Genomic DNA, 24,728 nt, shown 5'->3' on the forward strand with positions numbered 1-24,728 from the left:
ACGGCAGGGGAAATAACACATAATATTATCTGACAGTCGGTTTTTTTTCAGCCTTTGTGAGCTGGTGAAATACTGACAATGGAGTTTAGAACGAACCAACCACTTTTTATTTCCCGCTCTGGTTCCAACACAGATCTCTGGAAACACTGGAGCCACTTCTTCCTCCTCCTGACTGGACACACGGCTCGTCTCTGGCCCAGAAGTCTCCGCACTGCTCGTGTTGTTTCAGCTTCCACCTTCATGGCTGGCTCAGGTTCACTTCAAGCTCTGTAGCTTCAAGGTTCACAGCTAGCATCCGTTGTTAGCTTAAGTGCTGACATGACGAGCAGACATTTACCTCTGATATACATAACGTTCGTGGCTGAGTTTTACGTTTGGAGAAAGTTGTAGTTAGGGTCAAGGTTAGCTAGTGTTAGCTTCTCAAAGCCGGGCTGGTGTTTTTGTCCATCTCTTTATTTCCATCCTTCATTAATGCGGAAAACACCTGAGAGAAAACAGAGAATCATTAATCATCCAAACATTCTTGAGAAGTGGGACAAATCATTTGCTACCAAAACAACTTTAAAAGCTTTTTTTAATGCAACAAAACATATTGCATGTTACGCGTTTTCATTTTCCAATTCACCAGTTTTTCCCAGTGACACTGACCTGAGCCCAGCGGCGGTTCCTGCTGATCATGTGCGTGTTGGCCATGGCGGTGAAGAGTGTGTGCGACTGCAGGTCCTCCGGCAGGCGGGTTAGGAACTGAGCGATGTGGATGAAGTCCATCTGGAGCAGGACGTCCTCGAACAGACGCAGGATACCCAGCCCCGTCCGAAACAAACTCTCCTCCCCATCCCGACAGAAGACGTCCCACACCCGACACGCCACGTCCAGAGGGAGGGACTTACTGTACAGAGTGAAGATCCTGGATAGAGAATGACAGAAACAGGCTTTTACTTTGAACTAGCATTCATGGTAAGTAAGTTTATTTTGAGTGTTTCAGAGAAAAATATACTAGTGCAAAGCCTGTTCAAAATCTGCAACATTAACATTAAAACTCAAATTAGCTGAAGCCTCATTAGGTGTAACCAGCACTGTTGAGACAGAGGGTCAACTCAAAACCTCTCTCTCCATGGCTCTGGGTATAAAGCACTCAGGAGGCACATCTAACGATTTGTTCATTATTTTAACGGCAAATTTACTGATTATTCTAAAGATTTTTTCTTGATTAACATATTAAAGCTGCTACAAGTTCTCAAGAAAGATAGTTGAGAAGTCTCATTCCCAGGTTGTCAAATACAGATGCTTGTCACAGCTTTAATAATGATATTTAGAATGTTTTCACTACCTTACTGTCAAACAGGAAACCACCATTATATAAGCCAAATATTGTTCTCTCCAAAGCAACCACACTCCTTTGACAAACCTTCATTTTACCTTGCAGAACGCAGGAGTTGGTGCGGGGTGTACTACGAAGCAAGATTAATGGGTAAGCAAGGCATGTTAGAGTTTTCAATGTCACAAGCGTGGCTCTCTTTTAATCTGGCTACATCACCGTGGTAACTGATACTGAAATCATAACCTGGAAGAAACACTGTTCAACAAATAAAGTTGAGAACCACAGTTGTGATACCTGTTATCTCTGACTGGGGTTTTAGGTTTTGTCGAGCCTGCTTCTAGTACAGCCCTCTGATCTACTGCTGCCTCGATCTGCTAGTTTGTTTGTGACAAACTAACAGACTGAGACAACAGTAGACCAGCAACTCCCATGTTCTGAGGTAAAATTACTCATTTCACCTATGGAGACAGAGATATTTGGTTCATATATCGGCAGTTTCCCATCAGAAAAGAAAAAACATTCTAAATATAGTGTACCTTTAAACTTAATATACTGCATGCAGTGGAGAACAGTCAGTCTTTCAAAACATTAAATTTGTTTGTTCGAAAACTTCCAAATTTCATAGTGCTTATATTAATCCAAAGAGGAGGATTGGAAAGCCGTTGGAGTCTTGAGTAACTCACCAGTCGATCAGATAGAGGTCAGGGGTCAGGTTGTTGGTCTGGAAGTGGCTGAAGAGACGAGGCAGATTCTCCTCGAAGAAAACCTCAAAGGCTGCGAAATACTTCAACATCTGACAGAGAGAGTAAAGAGGAGGTGGTCAGAGGTAAAGATAGTAAACAAACTTAGTAACATGAATGATTCTTATTGTTTCTGTTTACCAGTTCGTGGTCGACTCTGAAGAAGGCCATCTGACAGGGTTTATTGAGCAGGTTGGCGAAGGTGATGAAGGCGTCGGCCTCCTCCAGGTTGAGGATGAGCACAGCAGCGATGAATGACATGCCCTGGACCTGAGACACCACAAACGGACACCAGATCAGCATCATAGACAAACTGTGTGTCTAGACTAATGCATGTTTCTCTAGTAAGGCTCATCATGTCTTAAAGCTACTGCCAAGAACTTAAATATTTTGTTGATTTTGGAGGCCTTCTATGGACAGAAGTGATACCGTTTCTACAATAATAACCACAAAATGAAACATCAAAAATAAAATTATCTAAAGAAAAATGTCCTCCTGCTTCTTTTTAACTGGGAAAATGTAAACATGGGTTTGTTTCTTGTTAACTAGCGTGGGTTTATCAAGGCATCAAAAGCAAACTCACATATCCAATGTCAGGTCTGTAACAAGTATAAGCCCCCAGGACACTGTGGAGGAGGTCGTGGTAGGGACCACCCTGCAGAGAGAACAGAGACAGATTTAAGATTAATACACAGTATACAATACACAATAAATGATTAATGCCATAAATAATACTACCAATCACCACACACCTTACCCTAATGTTAACATAAATTTAGCCATAAAACCTTAAAACTTAATTCTTAAAAGATCTATTCCATTGTTAAAGGGACAGTGGTGCTTAAAGGGCCAAAAAATGCATTTGAAAAATTCAAGCCCTGCGTTTCTTTCCAAAAGTCATGACCCAGTTGCTCAAAATAATCCAGCTTGTTGCGAGTAGTTTTATTTAGGAACTACATTCTTTCTAATAGAAAAAAAAAAACCAGTTCCTCAGTGAAACTGCTCACAACAAGGTCTGGACTATCTTGAGTAACCGGGTCATGATATCTGGAAAGAGGCGTTTTTTAATTTTTCAAATGTATTTTTTTGGCAATGTGAGCACCACAGGACTACCACACCACAGGTCCCATTATACTGGAGAGAAGGCAGACATCTCTACAGCTGATATCGCCAAAACTGATTTTGGGGTGAACTGTCCCTTTAAACCAAATTTCTTTTGCGAAATTCTGAAACTAACCGGTCCTCACACTGATAGAAATACAGGAGAACACACACTCTTCCCTGAGATCTGTTACCTTCTGGAAGATGAAGAGGGAGGGGAAGGTTCTGGAAATGTCTAGTTTGATGAGGTCCAGACTGGACTCTCTGTCGGCCAGAGACGCCCCCTCTGTAACAGAAAAACACACGAGAGAAAAGTTTCAGCGTGTTATGGTTCTGTATGGTTTTAACTTTAATTTCAGGATAAATTATTAGTTAACTGGAAGACACAAGAGAGACGAGACAAACTTCTGACCTAAATATTCCTGTCTAAAACTGTATCAGTGTTTTTAGGGTTCAGACTGGTGCTGCTGTATCGTACCGCTCTCGCTGTCGTTGACTGAACTGGTCTCACTGTAACTCCTCCACTTCTCTTTGGCTCTGGACAGGAAGATCTCATACAGCTCTGCACGAACAGAAAAAACACATCAAGACTGTAAGTGTTAACTCTCACAATCAAAGCGAGTCATTTGGCGAGGCTTTCACCGCTCTGCAGCAGGACACAAGTAAAAGGACACATGTTAAAATCTGACTTGTTATTGTTCTGAGACTGAACTTCAGATTTGGAACTTATGAACAATCTTGCATTTTAGTTTTTAAACTCAAGCACACATTACACTGTGTAATCTACTTAGTCACTTAAAATCCTAACTAAGTACAATTAGAATTAAAATCCAAACTATTCATCTGCAATTATATATTTAAAGGATAAGTCTGGTTTTATTTGTTTCTTCTCAACAATTCTCATGAAAAGACAGAACCAACAATGTTTTAGTCTGTCTCAAATACTTTCTTACTTCCTGTCTGTGGCTCTCAGCTTGGTTCTACAAACAGTGTATTTCTTGGGGACTATTTTCAGCAGCGAATTAATCGGCTGCGATGCCCTAGTGAGTATTTGGGGCAGCAGGACGGCATATGTGGGGCTGAGTGAAAATAAACTACAGTGCGTGTGTGTGTGTGTCAGTTTATACCTGGTGTGATGTTGAGTTCGTTGCCGATGGCGAGGCTCCACACTCTTCCTCTGACGCTGGGAGGAAGTCCCTGCCACCAGAGCTCCCTGACCCGCCGTGTTCCCTTCCTACACACACACATAATATGGGTTAAATAAACGTGCTGCACAAACAAGCTCACACACACTGTATATATGACAACACACACACACACAGCTGTGGAGACATACATGGTGTCCCAGTGCGGCAGGATCTCGTTGTTCCAGATGACCATTGCGTTGGAGATGCTGTCCTCCTGTCTGTGTCTCTCCTTCATCTGACGCTTCTTCCTCTGGGCTTCCTTCATCTCTGGGGGACAGATGGAGAGATGGTACAATGTTAAGCTTATATTCAGTCTGTGGTCCTCTTGTTGACTAACTTTGTCCCTGCTGTTCTTGCCAACAAACTCATTGCTATTTTTTAAGGGGAAAATGAGGCCAAAGGGTGATTTTAGACACTGGTAACACTTAGCTTGAGAACACACGTGTCAAACTCAAGGCTGAAGAGCCACATTTGTCCTGCAGAGATTGCAAAGAATATAACAATATTCAACTCTAAACTGTGTTACAGATGTACAATGGCCATTAACTAAATAACTGTCCCAGAATGCATTCTGATATTGCAATCTTCCAGGACTTCATGGGCTTTTTTGGGATTGTTGTGGCTAAAAATGCCTGCTTTCACAGCAGCTTTTCTAAAAAAAACTTATTTTTGTTTTTCTCAGTATCAAGTCATTGTAGTAATATTAATAGCAGAAAAATGGCATCATTTCATTTTTAAGCAAATATACATTTTCAATTTCTGCCCTCCTACCGTTCATTTATATAGGCCTAGTTTTAAAATTGCAACCAGCCCTTTGACGGCGACCATAATGCTGATGTGGCCCAGGATTAAATTGAGTTTGACACCTCTGCTCTAGAGATTTGCTGGGTATGTGTGAGTGTGTGTGTACCTCTCCTCTTGGCTCCTGCCACCATCTCCTCATACTCCATTTTGTGTCTTTGAGTTTCCTCCATAGATTTGGCAGGTAGGTTCCTGAAGGACGGAGAGACAGACAGACAGACAGACAGGCGGGCAGTCAGTTTGCGCTGTTCTTCCTGTCAGGTATTCAGCCACACACAGTAACTCTGTGTAACAGTGATTTCTCTTCATCCTGCCGCTCTCACCAGATGCTCACTGTTGCTAAGGGATTCCATTAAAAGAATCTTATTAGTTCAGAGCCTGGTAGCAGAAGTTTCAAATATAAATCTGGAGCATTGCATGAAGCATCTTAAGATGTCTCCTTGCCTAAATCAAAATACAGCATGTGCACTTCAGTTACCATGGTTACACTTCAGTCATCCTTTAACGTTCCTCATTACACATTGTCATCAGTGTAAGCTAGCATCTGCAATGCCGCTTTCCTGTGAAACTCCAGCAGAGTTTTGTGGACTAAGAAACTAAACTAGATCTTCAGTTGGCATGAGGGTGAGTAGATAATGACTGAAATTTTAATTTTTGAGCGAGCTATCCCTTTAACCAAGCAGCCAGAACAAATATATACAAAGGGAGTGTGAGAAGAAGTGCTGAATCTGCTGTGAAACAAATCGTAGATGAAGTGAAATTTGAATATATGAGACATATATAAATATGAGTTTGGCTAGTTGACTACAATGTTGCTAGTGCTAACTGATGATCAAACCTACATTAACCTAACCTATATATATATATATATATATATATATATATATAGTATATAGTTACTAGGACTGTTCATAGTGTCCAGTGGGTCGTGCCTGTCCTGAAAAATGTGTTTTGGTAGTTCCTCCTCTGTAATCCCTTTCAATTCAGCCATTGTCTTATGTTCCACAAGTTATTTCACTTTTAAGAGGCTGTCCCTTAAAATTTTATGAGGAAAGTGGTCACTAAGGACCTTCTAGCGACACTTAAGAGAATACTAAAGAGATCAACTGGTTTCATGGTGATTTTTCCAACTCATTTTTTTCCAAGGCATCCTAAGATGAAAACTGAAGGCAACCTTAGACTCAGTGGTTTTATGCAACCAGACAGCAGTTAGTTTCTGCAAGATATGAAACCACAGTATGACACGTACTCTTACTGGACCAGTGTAAGATGATACTTTAGCTCCACACGTGTGTCTGACTGATACTCACGCTGGCCGATCTTCCAGGATGAGAGCTGTAGTGGAAAGAGGCTCAAACTCCAGGTTCTTCCTCCTCCCTGCAGCCTGTGGGAGCTGAGGACACGGGGATGGACCTGAGTCCTTTACCGTCTCCACCTGTGGACATTAAAATAAAAAAAAAGAGTCAGTTTGAGCTACAGAACGACAGGTTAAATAAACTCTCTAATATGACATGAATATAAAATAATTCACACATAAACACAACACTTCTTGATGGTTTTGTTTCTATCTTTCCTGCTCAGTGGTCAAAATCGTTGTAGAGCAGCAGGCGCCAAATGGAAAAAATGAATAACACCATCCCTAGAAGCTGCTGTGTCACATTTTGTATGTCAAGCAATTAATAAAACAGCTAAAGCAGAGATTTGTGGCTTCAGGCCATCCACAGAGAGACTAAATGATAAACTGTGGGACTGACAGTCAATACATGTACATCTGTGGTGTACACTTCCTCACAGATTAAATGATGATGTTACTGAGTAAATGATGTGTGCTGATTGTGTCTGGAAATCAAAGTGAGTCTGAAAACATCCTTCTTGATGGTATAACTAAAGTTTTTACTATGAAAAAATATGGTCCTACTATATATCTGTCACCTTGAAATACCTTGAGGAGCCAAGGGTATTTTAACATCAATAATTCAATAAATTGAGCTGACTACCTTCTAATAATGAACCTTGTAAAGATCATAAAGCAATATTTATACATATTTATTTATGGAATAATTTCTTTCCAAATACACGACTGTCACGCCCTAAGTTGTAATGCAATCTGTGCTGTTGGTTACGTGTGATATGAATACTAACAATAGAGATGTTATACCGAACCACAATCTGCAAACAGCTATACAACAGGCCTACACACACACACACACACACACACACACACACACACACACACACACACACACACACACACACACGTATAAACAGAGCAATTGTTCATCAGCTTCAGTGAAAAGAGAAAACGTTTGTTGGAGGAAAGGCTCTGCAGAAAAAATCACTGAGTCTGAATAAATCTCCTTCTGTGAGTGACTCTCTGTGTGTGTGTGTGTGTGTGTGTGTGGGTGGGTGTATGATCAAAGCTTCAAAGCACATAAGTGGTGTGAACTTTGTTTCTGAGTGCATGTGTGTATGTACGTGTCCCATCAAGGCTGCTTAGTAAATATAATTATTAAACGTATTTATTTTTCCACATTTGAGTGTGTACTTATTCATTATATTTGAGGTTTAATGGTTGACACAACAAAGTGTGTGTGTGTGTGAGAGAGAGAGAGAGGGAGAGAGAGAGAGAGAGAGAGAGAAACCTGCACAATAAATAGTTCATTCACAGGCAGGAGCAGGGCAGCTGTGGGTCAACAAGACAACAAGTCCTTTATAAACTGATTTCTGAGCATCACCAGCAGAGGGGGGCAGAGCTCCGACTCAGAGAATTCAACTGGAGCTGCTCAGTCATCACTGTGAAGTGAAAGTCATATGTATAAAATCATGTGACTGATCCAGTGATTTCTGTGTAAACTGCACCATGAACGCTGCTCTGTATCATTTACAGACTGTCAGTGAAAATTCTGTAAATGTTCTGTAAATATTTCAGAGTTTATGATGACAGCAGGTGGTCATTTCTGTTATCCTCCAGGATTTCGTTGGCCTTTTGGGGGGGATTGCTGAGGCCTAAAATAACGAATTTCATTTTGAATTTATATATTTTTTGGGGAGCTTTTATGTCTTTATTTGATAGGACAGCTGAAGATATGAGAGGACGGGGAGAGACAGTGGCAGAATGTCATGAAGCAAAAAGCCGCAGGCTGAAATCAAACCCACAGCTTTTGTAAAAAAAAAAAAAAAATGTGATGCATGTTGCAATCATTTTTGGCATCTTCTGCAATGAAAGTGCAGGAGAAAATTGATTTATTTTTTGTACAGTTAATTTTAAAAGTAAAAAAGGAAAGTTGTAACTTGTTCCGGTGACAATAAAATCACCAAGACAACGGAAGAAATTCAGCAAATTTAAGATTTATATCTGCAGTACACATTTTATAAAGCGTTTAAAATGTGACCAACTTGAAACTTGAAAATTATTGAATAAATTATCTCAACTAAAGATTACAGGCCCAGCAAAACCGTTTTGTTTATTGGTTTGAGCTAAAAACTCAAAAATCTATCTCAGCTGTCTCAACTTATTTCTAAGGTTTGTTTTTTCTTGATGAGGGGAAATAGGCGAAATTTTTTTCAAGTATTTAACGTGTATATGCATACATCAAGATGATATAACCTGATGTAGAAATGGCAGTAATGCCAAAAAACAGCATTATAAAAGTTATAATAAAATATTTGTAAATGAAGAAGTGCAGAAAAATGGAATGTGGAAAAATCTTTTCTGCACTCAAAGTCAGTCAAAACAGCACAAAAGCATCGCTAAATTCAGTGCCTGTGACAAAATAAAGAAAGAAAAATACAAAAAAATAATAAATAATGCAACATTGAGTTGGTTCTATGAAATGTACACGTATGACACTTGTATGTGGAAACTCATGGGAAGCTATGATAATTGGTCAAACATGCGGAAAAGTCACAGTGATCGGACAAAATTGCAAGGATGTGCAGAATTCACAAGGAATAGATGAATTTGCATTACTTGTCACAACTTCCTGGAGGGACGGTATTATTTCCATCCCTTAGGTAAGGGGGAAGGTGGTCAGGAAGCAGTGGGGCTGATGGGATATAAATGTGGCCATTAACTGATTAAATAACCTCATTAGTGAGGTCGAACGCGGATGTTGGGCGATAAAGTCGTGGCTCACAGTCGGCGTTCCAGTTCATCTACAGGGTGTTACATGGGGTTGAGGTCACCGCTTGTCTGTACAAGCTGGGAAAACATTTCTTTATGGAGCTGGGTCTGTGCACAAGGGCATAATTGTGTTTAAACAGAAAAAGTGACAAACACAAACTGTTGCCACTAAGTTGGAAGAACACTGTTCCCTCAAATCTTGCATGCTGTTGCTTTCAGACTCCCCTTCACAGGAACCATGGGGCCTCGACCAAACTATGAAAAACAGCCGCAGCATCATAAAACAGTCTCAAAAACAAACTTAATTGCTATCTTTCTCCAAACCATAAATATAAATTGGCAGATTATCTCTTTACCGTCAGAGATACAAAGCAGAGACAGATCCTGACCAAATACAGACTCAGCAATCACAGTCTGTCCACAGAGAGAGGACGACAGAAGAAGTCCAGACCACCAGCAGAGGAAAGAGGCTGGGGTCACTGCATGACAGCTGAGGTAGAGACAGAGGTACAATTCAGAAATTTCCTGTATTTTTTCGATATTGCAATATATTTCACACAAAAAAAGATATTGCAATGTCAGTTTTTCCAATATTGTGCAGCCCTAATTGGACCCAGTCAACTTTTTGTTAATTGTTTTTTATGCACAGTAGGTTTTCCACAGGTGTAAAGACCTCTACCTCAGACCAAAACCAAACAAAAACAACAGTTTGCTGACAGGGTGTCCACATACTTAGAAGGCTTATGGCTATGGAGTGCATTAAATTTAGGTCAGGAACTGTAGCAGAGGAGACACGCTAAGATGCTAAAAGTGTGCAAACTGCAGGAATGATGTTCCTCAAATAATGAAGGCTGATAATGACGATTAGTTTTCATGAACAGATTCTCATTTTGGTAGTTTGTCCCTCTGAGCTTCTGCGCAAACTGCTGCACAAACTGAATTCAAAGGAAACAGTTTGAATGAAGTCAACCCTCCTCAAACTCCTCCTCCTCCTCCTCCTCCTCCTTCTTCTTCTTCTCCACAGTTTATGTGTCTGACGTGTCAACCCACTGGAGCCAAACCACATCTGGCCGGCTCTTTTCCTGATGAATCATCTGACTCAGGCTGCCATCATGTGAGCAGAGCGAGCGCAGAGGCCGACGGCTGTCAGAGGCCTTCACACCACACGGAGAGGTCAGAGACCCACCCCAGAGCTGGAGGCAGGATCGTTGGGATTTGGAGACTTGCTCAAGGGCACTTCAGCAAGATGGGACGTCAGCTTGATCGTCCTCCAGCTGAAGGACAACTGAACTGATGAGTTTTCAGTGTGACACAGCTGCTCTCTGACAGTTTAAAAATCAAATCTCATCTAATTAAAGTCAAGCAGAGAGATGGAGGCTGCTGCAGTGTGTGTGTGTGTGTGTGTGTGTGTGTGTGCGCGCCCAGGATACCACCTGCTCTAGATGACAGGAGATGAACAGCTGTCTGTGTGTGTGTTGGAGTGTGTATGTGTGTCATTGCTGGCAAGGCAGCAAGTGGTGGATAGAGGGGTGAATTGTGTGTGTGCGTGTGTGTGTGTGTGTGCGTAGGGGTGGGATGGGAGGTGAGGCGGGCAATAATCTCCCTCTCAGCTGCAGGCTGTGTGTGGAGGTTGCCTAGCGACCACATACACACACAGTAAATCCATTTTATAGTCTCATTCCAGCCACCATGTTGTATGTAAACAGACACAGGCTAACTGCATTAGCCTCTGAAGCCTGTGGAGCATCAGGCTAGCAAACACACATCATCAGGTCAACCAATCAGTCATCTCACAGGGTTGATGACACGCTGCATTTCACTGTGATTGTAAACATTTGCAGATTGCAATTATTTTGACAGAAATTGTGACTGCAATATAACTCACGACAAGTTGGAATGACTGTTTCTGCATTACATCATGATGATGTGACACATGTTGGGGTCTACAAACAAACATGTTTTCTTCCATCTAGAGAGCAAAATCTTTGCAGCAGTACAGTACTTCATTATGATGCTGTTTTCTCGCACATTTAACCTTTATCTAAAACCTGCAGCTTCTGCAATCTGGATATTGAACTTGGCCATATTACAGTTTCAATAATATTTAAATCAATTGTTGCAGCCCTAAAAGAAAAGTACTCAAACATAAATGCCATCCGTACTCAGCATGTTCTTCGATATAATTTATTCTGTGGCTGCAACTGACATTTGCATTACGGCAACTAATGATTAAAATGGATAATTCAATTATTTTCTCAATCAATCGATTAGTTGTTTCTTTGATAAAATGTTAGAAAACAGTGAAAATATTGACCAATGCTTCCCAAAGCTCAAGATGACGTCCTCAGGAGTTGATGATGTTGGTGTGTGCGTTCAAAGAACCAACCTGTTGTGTGGACGATGTGGAGGCGGGATCTTTAGTTGGATCGCCCTCTCTGGCTGCTGTCTTGCCAAACAGTCGCCACCCTGTTGCATTATGGGACAGCGCCTTGGGCTCTTTGGATTTCCTAGAAAACAGGCTCCTGAAGGAGAAACAGAAAAAATGGGTATGATCATAATTACTGCTTATCTGCTCATACTGAACTTCAGATACTACATTTTTCAATTTAAAGAGAACAAGAAGCAGTGAAGTGGCTGCATAAATCTGCTCAGCATTCCAGTTTATCCTGACTTATAAATAAAACATTTCTTTCCAGGACCTGATGCAAATGTTAATGTAATCATCTGACGGTCTAATCAACATTAAATCACAAACTGTGTGTGCAGAGGATCTCATCAAATCTGAGATGTTGCACACAATGTCTGTCCGTCTGTCCTAATCTAATTGTGGTGTGGATGATACAATCACTGCAGGAAAGCGTCTCCACAAAGGAAGCCACAAATTGAAACATAAAAGCAAAAATCCTTTTCAACAATGACAAACGGAAAACTTTGATCCAGAAAACTCTCCACATGTTGCAGGCGTTAACTCAAAACCTGGCATCTGTGCAGCCTCACCTGGCCGAGGCACAGAGCTCTGTCACACAGTGCAACGGCAATCACCTGAAGCTCAATGCAAAATAATGCTTATGGACGTTGCTGCAAAGAAGCTACAAATTCTAAAACGTGGATTCTTCACACACATCTTCAAAGACTGTGGGATGTGGGTGAAAAGTCTCAGTGAAACCTAATGAGTGGACCTTTAATTCAGATTTTTTGTGCAACTACTGTCTTCAAGGTCAGGAACAAGGTTTCAAATAAATAAATGACAAACTAAATTAACAAACTAGAACTACTATATAATTTAAAAAACTAAATGTGCACAATGCAATTCAGTTACACACTTCTTCCAGGAAACTTCTGAGACAAACATTATTACAACTGAAGATAAAGCACTATTGTCCTGTTGTACAGAAACAGGACCTCTAGAATAAGACTGATAATATGTTTGCCTCTTGTAATTATCTTCTGTAAATGTAAAGCATCTGATGTGAAAAAGCTGTGTTCCTCAAACAAATGAAGAAAGAAATGCAGTTATAAATAGTGGAAAAGACGTAATGCAGTGAATTAATCCTCATCATCATTCTGACCACAGTCGTGCAGCTGCAGCAGTTTTTTGTGATGCTCGAGAGAAAAGTTGCCAGATCGACAGTTTTACATTCATTTCAGTGGAAGAGTCTGTTGGTCAGCTGGTGGGAAGAAAAGAGGGAAGGAGGGATAGAGGAACTGGAGGAATTATGAAAAGGAAGTGGAGCTGCGGAGGAGAATAAGCACAAACACACACACACACACACATGTACACACACAACGCTGTGGCTCTAGCAGACAGCCAAGTAAATATTCTTCCTCTCCTCTGTGGGCTCAAGTTTCTCCCTCTGAAGTGCTGTTTATGTTTCGGAAAATCTTTTCATTTAATATGAATGTGCTATATATATATATATATATATATATATATATATATATATATATATATATATATATATATATATATATATATATATATATATATACACATATATACATACATATATATATATATATATATACATATATATATATATATATATATATATTGTTTGTTTATTATTGGGCAGTGCCTTTTTACTTTACAGTCTATTATTGGTAGTGTTTGATTTCCTTCAATATTGCTTAAAAAATTTCACCTTTTTATCTCACAAATTGTTTGTCCATAATTTATTTTTTAGTCTCCATGAGTTCTTTCGAATGAAAAGAAGTTAGCCTATCATTTTTAGATATTGCATTAAATCCTTAAAAGGAACAGTTTATCCCAAAATTGTCTCTTTCCAGAAATCATGACCCAGTTAGGTGGCTAGTTAATAAGTGACACTTAGTTCACAAAGTTACCTTTGTAAGTCACTGGGGTAGATAAGCTGTCTTGTTTTTTTCTGCATGCAACAACATGTAACATGAGACAGCGAATAACCAGCATTATCAGATCTTGGTGCAAGCATGCTGCATGCTTTTTTGCTCACTGACGCTAATGAGATTTACTCTGCGGGTATTGACATTTGGCACCGAACAACAAGGCAGGATCAACAGGATCAACGCAATTTAGTGGCAGAAAAGTATTAAAGTTTGGTAATCAACCCTATACAGGTAAGAGAAAAAAACAGCACTTTTTATTTGGGGTGAACTGTCCCTTTGAATTGTAAAATAGAAAAATGAAGTAATGAGGGTGTGACTGATTAAAATATGTCAACTCCATATTTACCTTCTGTCTCACTTGTGGTTGTGCAACAAGTGAAACAACGCACGAGAAACAGAAAATAGGAAGTGACTTTGTACACTTCATGCTCAGTTGGTCTGGTTTTACCGTTTGCTCTTTAAAGGGACAGTTCACACCAAAATGCATACTTTTCCTCATACCTGCAATTTATCCACCTAGATTGTTTTGGTGTGAGTTGCAGAATTTGGGAAACATCCACTTCTCTTCAGTATGATGGGACTAAATGGCACTTGGCTTGTGGTGCCAAAACTACTTTCTTTTCTACTAGGAAAAAAACAGTAGTTCCTCTGTGAAACTGTCTGTGGAACATCTTGAGAAACTGGGTCATGATTTCTGAAAAAAGACACTGGTGTTGAATTTTTCAGATGTATTTTCTGTAAGCTTTGAGCACCATAACATCACCATTATATCTGAGAGAAGTCCATATCTGCAAAACTCTGCAAGTCTCACTGAAACAATCTAGGTAGATAAATGAAACTACAGGTAAGAGTAAAAATATGCTGTTTTGATTTCGGGGTCAACTGTCCCTTTAAAACAAATTAGTGCTGCTTTACATCACATTAGATTTGTTGGTATATTTGTGAGTACCCTAAAAATTAGATTTATCAGGCTTTTGTGAAGCAGAAAAAGCCGCTAGCAGTGTCAGCAGGTCAGATACAACAGGTTTGATTGTCACTATTCATACTCCAGCAGGAGAGAAATAAAATACTGTTTCTCTTTGTGTTGGTTACATCAAGCTGTTCTTCAGATCAAAGCAGCCTTGTTCTCCTGCTGCTGACACCTGAACAGCACACCTGTGGCTGCACATTTAAAAGATATCACATTGGGGTGTTTTTCTTGTTTAGCAGAGCAAGACCAGTGCGTGTGTGTGTGTGTGTGTGTGTGTGTGTGTGTGTTAGGGTAACCAGGTGGCCCACTTAATGTGGAACCGCACAGCATTTTTAGACACTGTCCCACGTCCCACATATTGAGACAATGCTCCATACTTTGAAGACCAGCCACTGTTGGACAGCAATTTTCTAAAATCTGGCTTTTCTCCAGTGACTGTGAAGAAAGAAGGGAAGGCTGTCATCATGGAGCTGTGCAAGTGCAGGTTAACCTGTCACCGTCTTTGCCACACTGCACCCAACAGAGAAAATTGCGAGTTGCCTCAAAGTCCCAAGCTGTGCAGATTTAGGCAGAATATGATGGAAACTACCACAAAGAGGAAAAAGGAACTGCAGCTTCAACAAAGACTGGGAAACTATTTGTCTATTGTCTACTATGTGCTACTGAATCAACCAGAGAAAAAATAATGGGCAGAATAGAAATGTTTACTTTTTTGATAACAAATTTATATATTATGTATTTTATTTTTTGATTTAAACTTTGTTGTAGCATTGATAGATATGCGATCATCATCGACTCTGGATTTGTAAAGATCTGAATATCTGAATATTGAAATTGAAAGCTCATTAAATTTTCTTTAATATTGAAATTGTGACACCCCTACTCAGCATCGGTAACATGTCCCACACAAACATACTCTTTGTCCCATATCTGGGCGTATTTGTGATAGCATCTAACCTAATTACCTAAGTAGAATGGGAAGGGTGTGTAAATAATTAACCACAGAGGTGATCAGGGCTAATTTAATTAAGTGTGTGTTTGTTAATGGAAGAAAAAGGAATTAGAGGAAGCAGGCTGCTGAAGGTTTTGTTTTAGTCTTTAAATTGGGAAAGAGACACTGATGATGGGTTTACCAAAATTGTCTTGATGGATAAATATAAGTGTTTCTTAAACACAAGACAATTGTGGTGTTATTCTAGAAACATGATGAGAAAAGGGTGCTCCGATCAGGATCGATGGGATCGATCATTTATCACTGGAGGCAGTATCGGCCACATCCACCTCCAATCACAGGGTGTATATGAAGTCTTCTATTTACATTATCATATTATTATTTATTTATTTATTTAACCTTCACAGCAAAAATGCTGTAGGAAAAGAACAAGAAAGTAACAGGCCGATGTATTTCAACAAAGCACAATGAGACAAAACAGCCGTCCTGTTTTAAATGACCTTTGTGGCTATTCGAGTAGAGATTTCTGAGTTTACGGGGCGCACTTGGATGCACCATTAAGTCCGTGTTGGCACATGCATGCTTTGCCGTACAAAGCGATGTAGATTTCAGAGTTTACAAGGTGCATGTGAATGCACCAAGACGTCCCTGTGTGTATCAAACTATGTGAGAGTCTGGAAAATCTACTGGCATTTGATACGTGTTGGGCTCATTTCGGACCCTGCTGCTTCGTCATCTGATTGGCTCTTCTTATCAGATCAAATACTGATAGCGATCAGTGGCCAAATCAACTGGAGCACCCTTAGGATGGGTGTTGTTGGTTAGGATGGGAGCCCTGTCCTTTCCATGATTTTACAGACAGATAACCTGACCCTTGAAACCTTGAGGCAGCCATAAACTCAGAGAAAAATAGTCATAAAATGTTAAACCAACGAGAGCCAAGTGTTGATAGTGAAAATATAAAAGTTTAGTAGAACTGATTGTGTTTGTTTTGAGTGAGCTTGATCTTCTCTGCTACTGACCCTCCCTGACCTGCCCTCAGCACTGTGAACCAAACAGCCAGCGTGGAGCTTTTCCAGCAGGGCTGTTTTCTCCTCGGCGTTCCTCTCCGTCTGTCTGGATTTCCTCTGAGACGCCGTGACATTCAAGCCAGCTGCTGAGGCCCGCGTCCAAACCAAAACCAGGCCCGACACTGAAGGAGATTTAGCAAACAGAAGTTTTCCTACACCTGCCAGTCACACGGGAGTTCACTGCTTTGCTAATCAAATAGAAAAACTACCCCTCTGGGTCTGAAGTGCACCGGTGTCTGAGAATTCTGCAACGTTTTCAGGACACGAAGTGCTCTGCCTCCACTTAGTCTCTTTCGCTTCTTCTTATGTCTTTTACAGGAATGTTGTCAGGGTGCAGTTCCAACAACAAAGTAACCGACTCCTCTCACTCTGCATTGTGTTCACAGACTCATGTCCTGTGTGCAGCATGAAATCAAATCATGGTTGCTCACAGAATGATGGAAAAGGCCAGTTATTGCTTTTTCTTCTTTATTAAAACCACAATAGTTTGTTTTGCTGCCTCCAGAATTCTGCCTCCTTGGTGGAGGTCTGACAGCATTTTCTATATATATATCTGCTTATCATTGTGGAGTCATTTCCCATGTTTTTAGGAGTCTGTTCACACTGATACAGGCTGATAAAAATAACATTAATTTTGTGAGAAACTGAACATATTAAAAAGCCTCTAAAAATAAGTGTTTGGCCCCTTTTCCATTACCAGGACCTTTCGTTTTCTTTTCCTGATGTGTTGCTGGAAAACAGAGACGCAACTCCTGTATGTGGAAGCGCAGAGTTTCTGGTTTATAAAAGTCTCATTATGTTCAGTTCTCTATCAGCCTGAGCTGTCAACTCGTCACACTTCATTTGCACATTCAAAGAAACAGCGGAGCTCTCAGTACTTTAGTAGCTTCCAAATTAGTCTTGGTGGTTCGAAGTTTAGTTTCTCTTCTGTGTTGCTGCTTCCACTGATGCATCTGCCTTATTTTACCGATTCATTTTCACTTTCAGAGTTTTGTTAAAGATCTCATGTTTTTAACCTTGTTAACATGTCCATGTGGTGTTTTCCAAGTGTTACAAGAAAAACCAGGAGCAAAATAAACAGAAAACACCATGTCTGAGAATTTCTTGCAGTGAGCAAGAGCAGTCTCAAAAAAAGGATTCAGTCAGGCTGGGTATATGATGTCATAAACCCAAGGAACCAATCCTGTTAATCGAGAGTTAATCGAGAGTTAATCAAGAGTTACCGTGATTAGCTTGCAAAACGGAGGTGTAGACAAGGTGTAGAGCTATATGAAAGGCATTTTAATGAGGTATTTTAACTTATTTTGCAAAAAAAACATCAGACAATTTATTACTTCTTGCAGAGCATTTCATATTGTTGAAAACACGACTAGAGGTGGACCTGAAGTTGCGTAACATTTCCTGATTTTACTGCTTCATAATAAAAGCTTTTAGATAACAAAGTAATGGGGGATTTTTATTGTGGAGAATTTAAAGGAAGTAAAATGTTTATACACCATTCTGCCGCCTGCCTAAAGACAAGAGCTTCATCAGTAAATACACACCTTCAAGCAGCTGCAAACTCCGCTGTATAGGACTAAAGCACCAAGTCAAACTGAGTCAAAGCAAGCATCACATGTGGATGGATGGAAGAGAGTAAAGAAGTTACCCATGAAGGTGACAAGCCTGCTGAGGAGGGGTGAAAATCATGTGTCCACTATCATGTGTCACGTTTACTTCATTGCTAAAGTAGACTTTGAGATGATAAATACTCGTGTCTACTGCAGAGTCATTTCACCCCTGATTTCCCACTTGCAAACAGGTTTTGAGGATTGCTGACAAAAGCCCCCAGATCAGAGGCAAACTGGAGTAAACAGGGCCTATGACAGTGTTGTGCCTTTGGCCTGGATGCTGCAGAGATAAGTGCTGCTGAGGCTGTAAAAGCTGCCTGAACTCTCCCCCCTGCAGAACTAACGGCCCTTTAGTCATCAGCCGACCTGTCTGCCTCCAGGCTGCCACTCTGATCTCTTTAACCAACCTGCTCCTGCTTGGCTCTCCTCTGATTTCTGAAAAAAGCTCCACATGCTTCCTGGTGTCTGTCTGAACACCTGAGATACTCTACAAGACCCAAAACCTGGTCCACTACGTTTTATCGATGTTGTAGCCCTTTATTAAACATGACAATTAACTTAGGTCATTGATGAGTAAAAACTGGCTTTGAGCAGTAGATTTCTGACCCACTTGCTCAACCAGACAAACGAAAACAAACTTACAATCTCTCAAAACTCTCTGTTCACAGTGTAACATCAAATTCTATAAAGTTTTTTTTTGTGATGTAATTGTAAGATTTTTGTCTAACCACCCGTGAGTGTTGCTGTAAGAATCAAACAATACTAAATAAACCATGTGAAAAAGATCGTGTGATTGTGACTTCTTCACGCCTGACAGGCGGGCGGTCACAACACCGCTGCTGCTGCGTCACGGCAGCTGTGTGGAGGTTAAATGGTGCGATGAATCGGCCTGATGTTTCAGTCGGATTCAGAAATAGAAAGCAGAGGAGCAGAGGGAGCAGTGAATGTGGGCTAAGCCCTGAGGAAAGAGACTGCACTGAGTCAATGCTCACTGAGCCCTGCTGTATCACTTACTGCACATACACACAACTGGGGCATGATTAACATGCAAGCTCTTACACAGCTATAGGCCCCAGACTGCAGCTCTGAGATTCTATGAAAAGACGCAGATATATATGTCAAACGGTCAACTCGCCCGGCTAACATCCTCTTTAATCCCTCTGGAAGAACAGAAACCAATATTAAATACGGAATTAGCCCACAACATCACTGTAGTAGTGTTGTCATGATACCAGAATTTTACATTTAGATACAATACTAGCATAAAAATGCCTCTTTAGATGCCACAGCAAAAAGAAAAAAGTTAGAGGCACACAAAATAGGATAATTTTTGCTTACTAGATTGACCAACTGAAGGTTAAAGGGGTAATGTAAGGAAAAGAACAAGACTGCACACAAAATTCTACCAGTTTAACAGCTTGAGGTAGCTTGCATGTGTTTTTGCAAACATTTGCTCTCATTAAGTTCAATTGAGGCCCAGTCAAATTCAAAAATGTGACCTTCAGAAAGTCATATTCTGCTAGAAGCAGCAGAATATGAGGAATGTAGCGTGGTAGCACTGAGTGTGAGGACTGGGACAGGGAGTCGCAGCAATGAAATATTTGATATAAAAGGTGGACAGTTTTAGTCTTTCTCCTCGTAGAATGCTGCTGTTAGTCTGATAGTCAGGTTAGCTTCAGAAGCTTTAGGCCTGCAACCTGGCTCATGTCATTTCTACTCCTGTCTGCTGTTTGTCACAGCCTCTGAGTAAACTTCTCCATCAGTTCTGGTCTAACCACAGCTTTCAGCAGGCCGGCCTACACACACTGCAACAGCTCAAACCAAACAGAGCTCTTCATTTCAACTGAGAACAACTTAACCGTCCGAAAAAGTCATGTCAGAATCTGTGGGGTCTAGAGTGTAATGCCAAAACATATATTTGAGGTGGATTTTCTTCATTTAACATCATTAGAAAATGAATATTTTTTGTGTTTTTGGCTGCAAAATGTAGTGAAAGCCAGTGACTCAACATTTCAACTGTGTTTCATTATTGTGAGATTTGATCTATTGTTACATCCCTGACAACAGACTGTGTGTGTGTGTGTGTGTGTGTGTGCGTGCGTGCGTGCGTGCGTGCGTGTGTGTGTGTGTGCATGTCATTTGATTTTACCTGGTGAAGAAATCAGCGATGCCGAACCTCTTTGGCATCAGCTTGGGGTCCAAGCTGTCCGAATGTTCGCTCAGGTCTGGCAGCTTGTCCGGAGCGCTCTGCCTGCGACCCGCCTCCAAAATGTTTCGAATGTCCTCCTCGTACCCCTCATCTCCAAAATAAAAGCCCCCATCCCCATCAGGGGACAACGGGGTGGCGTCACAGCTGAGTGACACCGCAATGTTGGGGTTAGTCCTCAAACTCTGCGGCCTGACGGGTAAACTAAGGTCACTGAAATCCTCCTCGTCCTCCCTGATGTTGGGCTCAGAGAGCGGGCTGTCACCGTTCACGTCGGACGGGTTTGACGGGCAGGGTGAGGGGGGATTGGCACTTGATCCCAGGGTGGGGGAGTCCCTGGAGGGATCGAGGAAGTGAGGGACCTCTGCCGCAGCGGGTTCATCCTCCCTCAGGCACTGAGAGACCAACGTCCCGCTGCAGTCACTCTGGTTCCTCAGACAAAACCCTGACCCAGTTCTGTTTTCCTGCCTCGAGTCTAGGTCCACATGGATGTCGGGGTAATAGTCTGAGTCACATGTTGCTCTGACTGTGTTGACAATGTGTAAACCACCGTTGGCCACTTTCACTTCCTCACAGTCCTCAGTGTATAAACCGAGTCTCTGGCTCAGGCTGGAAAACCCCCCTGTCTGTTTACAGTAAGAGATGTCCACTTCTGACCCTGGGCTGTCCACGTCACCGTTGGGCATGTTTGCATCTGGGGAGGAGAGGGCTGCCGCAGTGCAGGCGCAGCTCTGCTGGTGCTTCCCTGTGCATGGCAGCCGGTCCAGGGGAAGAGAAGTCCTGATACTAGGGCTGCACAATATGATTGAAAGAAAAATACATATTGTGATTATTTTGACAGATAATGTGGTATGATTCACAGTTAGTAGGAACACATAAACATGATTTCTTACATCTGGAAAACAAGATGTGTTTCTGCACAGTAGAATGAGACAGATATATCGGTCGGCTGATATTGACGCTTGATTGGTCAATCACAGCTATACCAGTATCAGCAAACATGTTGTTTGTCATGTGCTGATGTGAAAAGATTTTTTACAGAACATAACGCAAATTTATAGGCAGCACTTTATGTATATTTGATTTTCTTCCTTAATTCAAGTTATAAGGAATGCACGATACTCAATTTTTGCCAATATGCTAACATTTTCCACACATATTTCTTTCCCACCTAATTGCAGAGAACATCAAGTCTCTCCAACATTGGAATTAACATATTACTACGCCTATTCTTATAATGATGGTGCAGGTTTTCAGTTGGTGCCTGGTTTGTTCTTCACAGGTTCATCGTAATGATTTGTATGACGGCTCTTAAGACGTGCAGTTAAATTTGTAGTGTTGCAGGAATGTGATTTGTCTGTTTTTCACATACCTGATGCTGACCTATCATTCCAAATATAACTTTGATATCTGTTTCAGACTGCAGACATACTTGTGGTATGTGCAGATAATTAAACCAATCAGATCTTGCTTAAGTCAGTCGCTACAGGAGCGAAAATACCTTTTCCATCAAGAAAAGCCTTCAGTGTTGATTTTTGCTCCTCTTTCAATGAAGAAATACTCTCCAGTTCTGATGTAACTTATGCTATCACAGTATCTACAATAACCTCTTCAAGAGCCACCATTGATTGTTTGAGACGAGTCACTTCTGTGGACGCTTCTTACCGTCATCACTCCTAAACCATGCCTGTAGTTGACAGTAGTCCCTCCTAGGATGCTGACTGGCTGCACCACTTTTGGTGCGGACACAAACAGATAACTTGAAGTCTGACTAGATGGATTCTCGAGCGATCTTGTGAACTCGTGAATCCAACTGCCTCGCAAGATAAGCTCGGCCTGCCTTGTTAGTCTTGAAATTGCAGTAAGTGTGCCTCATTTGACATTTTGTTTGGTGGCAAAATTTGTTGAATAAGGACAGACACCAAGAGAAGCAAACTGTCCATTTAAAAACAGTTTCTCTTGGCAGCAATCTCTGCAGCCGATATCTCCAAAACTCTGTAACTCATATAAAAAAAAAATCTAGATAGATAAAGCACTACAGTCTAGGGGGGAAAAATGCATTTTTGATTTTGGAATGAGCTGTCCCTTTAATATCTCAAAGCTCAGACCCAACCAAATCTAACTGATATCACATTTACGACAAAAAACAAAGAACACTAATTTCTAATATACATTTACTTTTTCTAGTTAAGTTATTGAAAAACCTTAACATATACACTTAAGCTTTTATTTAGCATTTTGCCTAAGAATGCAAGTGAAATGCTCTGACAATCTGTCAAGTCAGATCTTCTTATAGCCAATATTTCTTGGCTACGCCAATAATGATATAGATCAATAAAGCTGTCACTGGCTATAGTATATGTATGTATGCAAAAAAAAATTTCTAAAATGTTTCAATAGTTATTTATTAAAAATACATTTTGGGAATTAAGGGTTACTGCTCCACTTTAAAATATCCTGCCTCCATAACATATCCTCATCACAAATGTTGCAACTAACAATTATTTTTATAGTCGATTATCTTCTCGATTAATCGATTAATGGTTGTTTGGTCTATAAAATGTCACAAAATACAGAAAAGCATTGATCACTGTCTTCCAAAGCCCAAGATGACATCCTCAAATGTCTTGTTTTAGTCTCAACTCAAAAGGTATTCAGTTTACTGTCAATGACAAGTAAAGAAATTGAAAATATTCAGCTGAAAGATCAGAGAATTGATGACCATTTTCATAGAAAATGACTGAAACCGATTAATTATCCAAACAGTTGGTAATTAACTGAACAATCGATTGATCATTGCAACCTTAGATTAACAGATTAATCATTGCTGCTCTAATACCAATATCTGTGCTTTTACAGATATCAGAATTGGCATCTGCTCCAAAAATCCACTATCAGTCTGGTCCTTCTCTACAGCACCACAGTATTTCATTATAATGTTATTTTATCACGTTTTACCTTCTTCAGTAACTGCAGCCTCTGTGATTGGAACATCACAGTTGATCATAGTGTGATCTCGATAATATTTCGATTAATTGTGCGGCCCTACCTGATACAACCGGTGACTGCGCCTCTGTCAGTCGACTCTTCTCCCGGGGTAACGTCGTCAGAATCCGGGCTTTCCCCTTCGCTCTCCCCCGCAGGACGCTGCCGCATCTGTCGGCCCAGGAGCACAGCTGGACAGGAAGCTGCTCCTCCTCCGCCTCCACCTCCTCCCAGCCCGACCATCGTCGGCTCCTCTTGACCCAATGACTCAGTAAACCCGTTCAGGCCGCCGCAAACCCCCGAAATCACACAGCTGTCACTCAGCTGTCCGGGGAGGTACTCCTCCAACACGATCTCCCTCCTGTGAGGAGGCGGCTGCACTGAGGCGTCTCTGTTTACATTCCGCCCGTTACCGGTCACATAAATATGACCCTTCCCGGCTTCCTGACCCCCGCTGACTCCGGCCAGCAGCGCTGAGCTCTGCTCTTTGAGTGCGATGTAAGATTTGAGAGCCGCTCTCCCTCCTCCTCCTCCTCCTCCTCCTCCTTCTTCGTTCTCGTTCAAGTCGACCGTAAACGACCCTCCGTTCTCCTCCGTCGTTTCCATGACCACTCAGTCCGCCCAGCGAGCCTCGGGCCCGGGCGTAGAATCCTGCAACGAGTCCTCGTGCCCGGTCGGCCGAGCTCCGCAGCAGCAGCAGCAGGTTTTGTTGTTCCTGGAGGAAGGGGCTACCATTTTGTCCAGGGATCCTCCAGCGTTACCTGACACTCACCGGCGGGAACATGTTCACCTCTGGAGTCTAAAACAACGATATTCACCCCGTCTGTCGAAGTTAACGTCGCCGCCGGGGCAGAAGATTAATTTAAATCCCTCAGTGTTTGGCTGCAGCAGCGGCATTCCGGCCACAGTCCAGCGCCATCTTGAAAATACCCCAACAATGACGTCATGCCCTCCCGACCAACTCGCTCGCTGTGTTTTGATTCGCTGAAAGGTTTTACAGCGACGCTCAGTGGTCACTCCGTGTAACTGCATGAGGGAGTCCTGACCACGTCGACCCCGTAAATAACCAGACCAGATTTTTTTTTAAATAGCAATTCATCAGATTAATTATATCTGGAAGAGGAAGAATCATTATATTAAGAGAATAGAAATGACCTAAGAATTTGAAGATGGAGGCCACTGATTTTAAAGCTTTTAAAGTCACGAAAAATAAAAATTCAGTGGAACTTTTTAACATAGAAGAATAGCATTTACAACACAAGCCATAGCCCCTCCGAGTTTATTTATTTATTTATTT

The 24,728-nt window shown here is 41.2% G+C and overlaps 1 protein-coding gene across 1 annotated transcript; it reads right to left on the reverse strand.

The window, feature by feature from the left end:
* Nucleotides 1-264: 264 nt before the first annotated feature.
* On the reverse strand, nt 265-24,678 carry tbc1d12a (TBC1 domain family, member 12a). The gene is made up of 14 exons (XM_084736292.1): nt 23,496-24,678; nt 20,390-21,238; nt 11,660-11,795; nt 6,461-6,585; nt 5,260-5,342; nt 4,499-4,616; nt 4,290-4,396; nt 3,641-3,724; nt 3,357-3,448; nt 2,645-2,716; nt 2,203-2,331; nt 2,005-2,114; nt 649-907; nt 265-484 (listed from the first exon to the last, which is right to left on the reverse strand). The coding sequence occupies exons 1-14, from the start codon at nt 24,035-24,037 to the stop codon at nt 413-415; spliced, it is 2,778 nt and encodes a 925-aa protein (XP_084592418.1). The 5' UTR covers nt 24,038-24,678; the 3' UTR covers nt 265-412.
* Nucleotides 24,679-24,728: the final 50 nt, after the last annotated feature.

This window comes from Lutjanus erythropterus, chromosome 14 (assembly GCF_056507025.1).
Source record: "Lutjanus erythropterus isolate fLutEry1 chromosome 14, fLutEry1.hap2, whole genome shotgun sequence".
In the NCBI taxonomy this organism is placed as follows: domain Eukaryota; kingdom Metazoa; phylum Chordata; class Actinopteri; order Lutjaniformes; family Lutjanidae; genus Lutjanus; species Lutjanus erythropterus.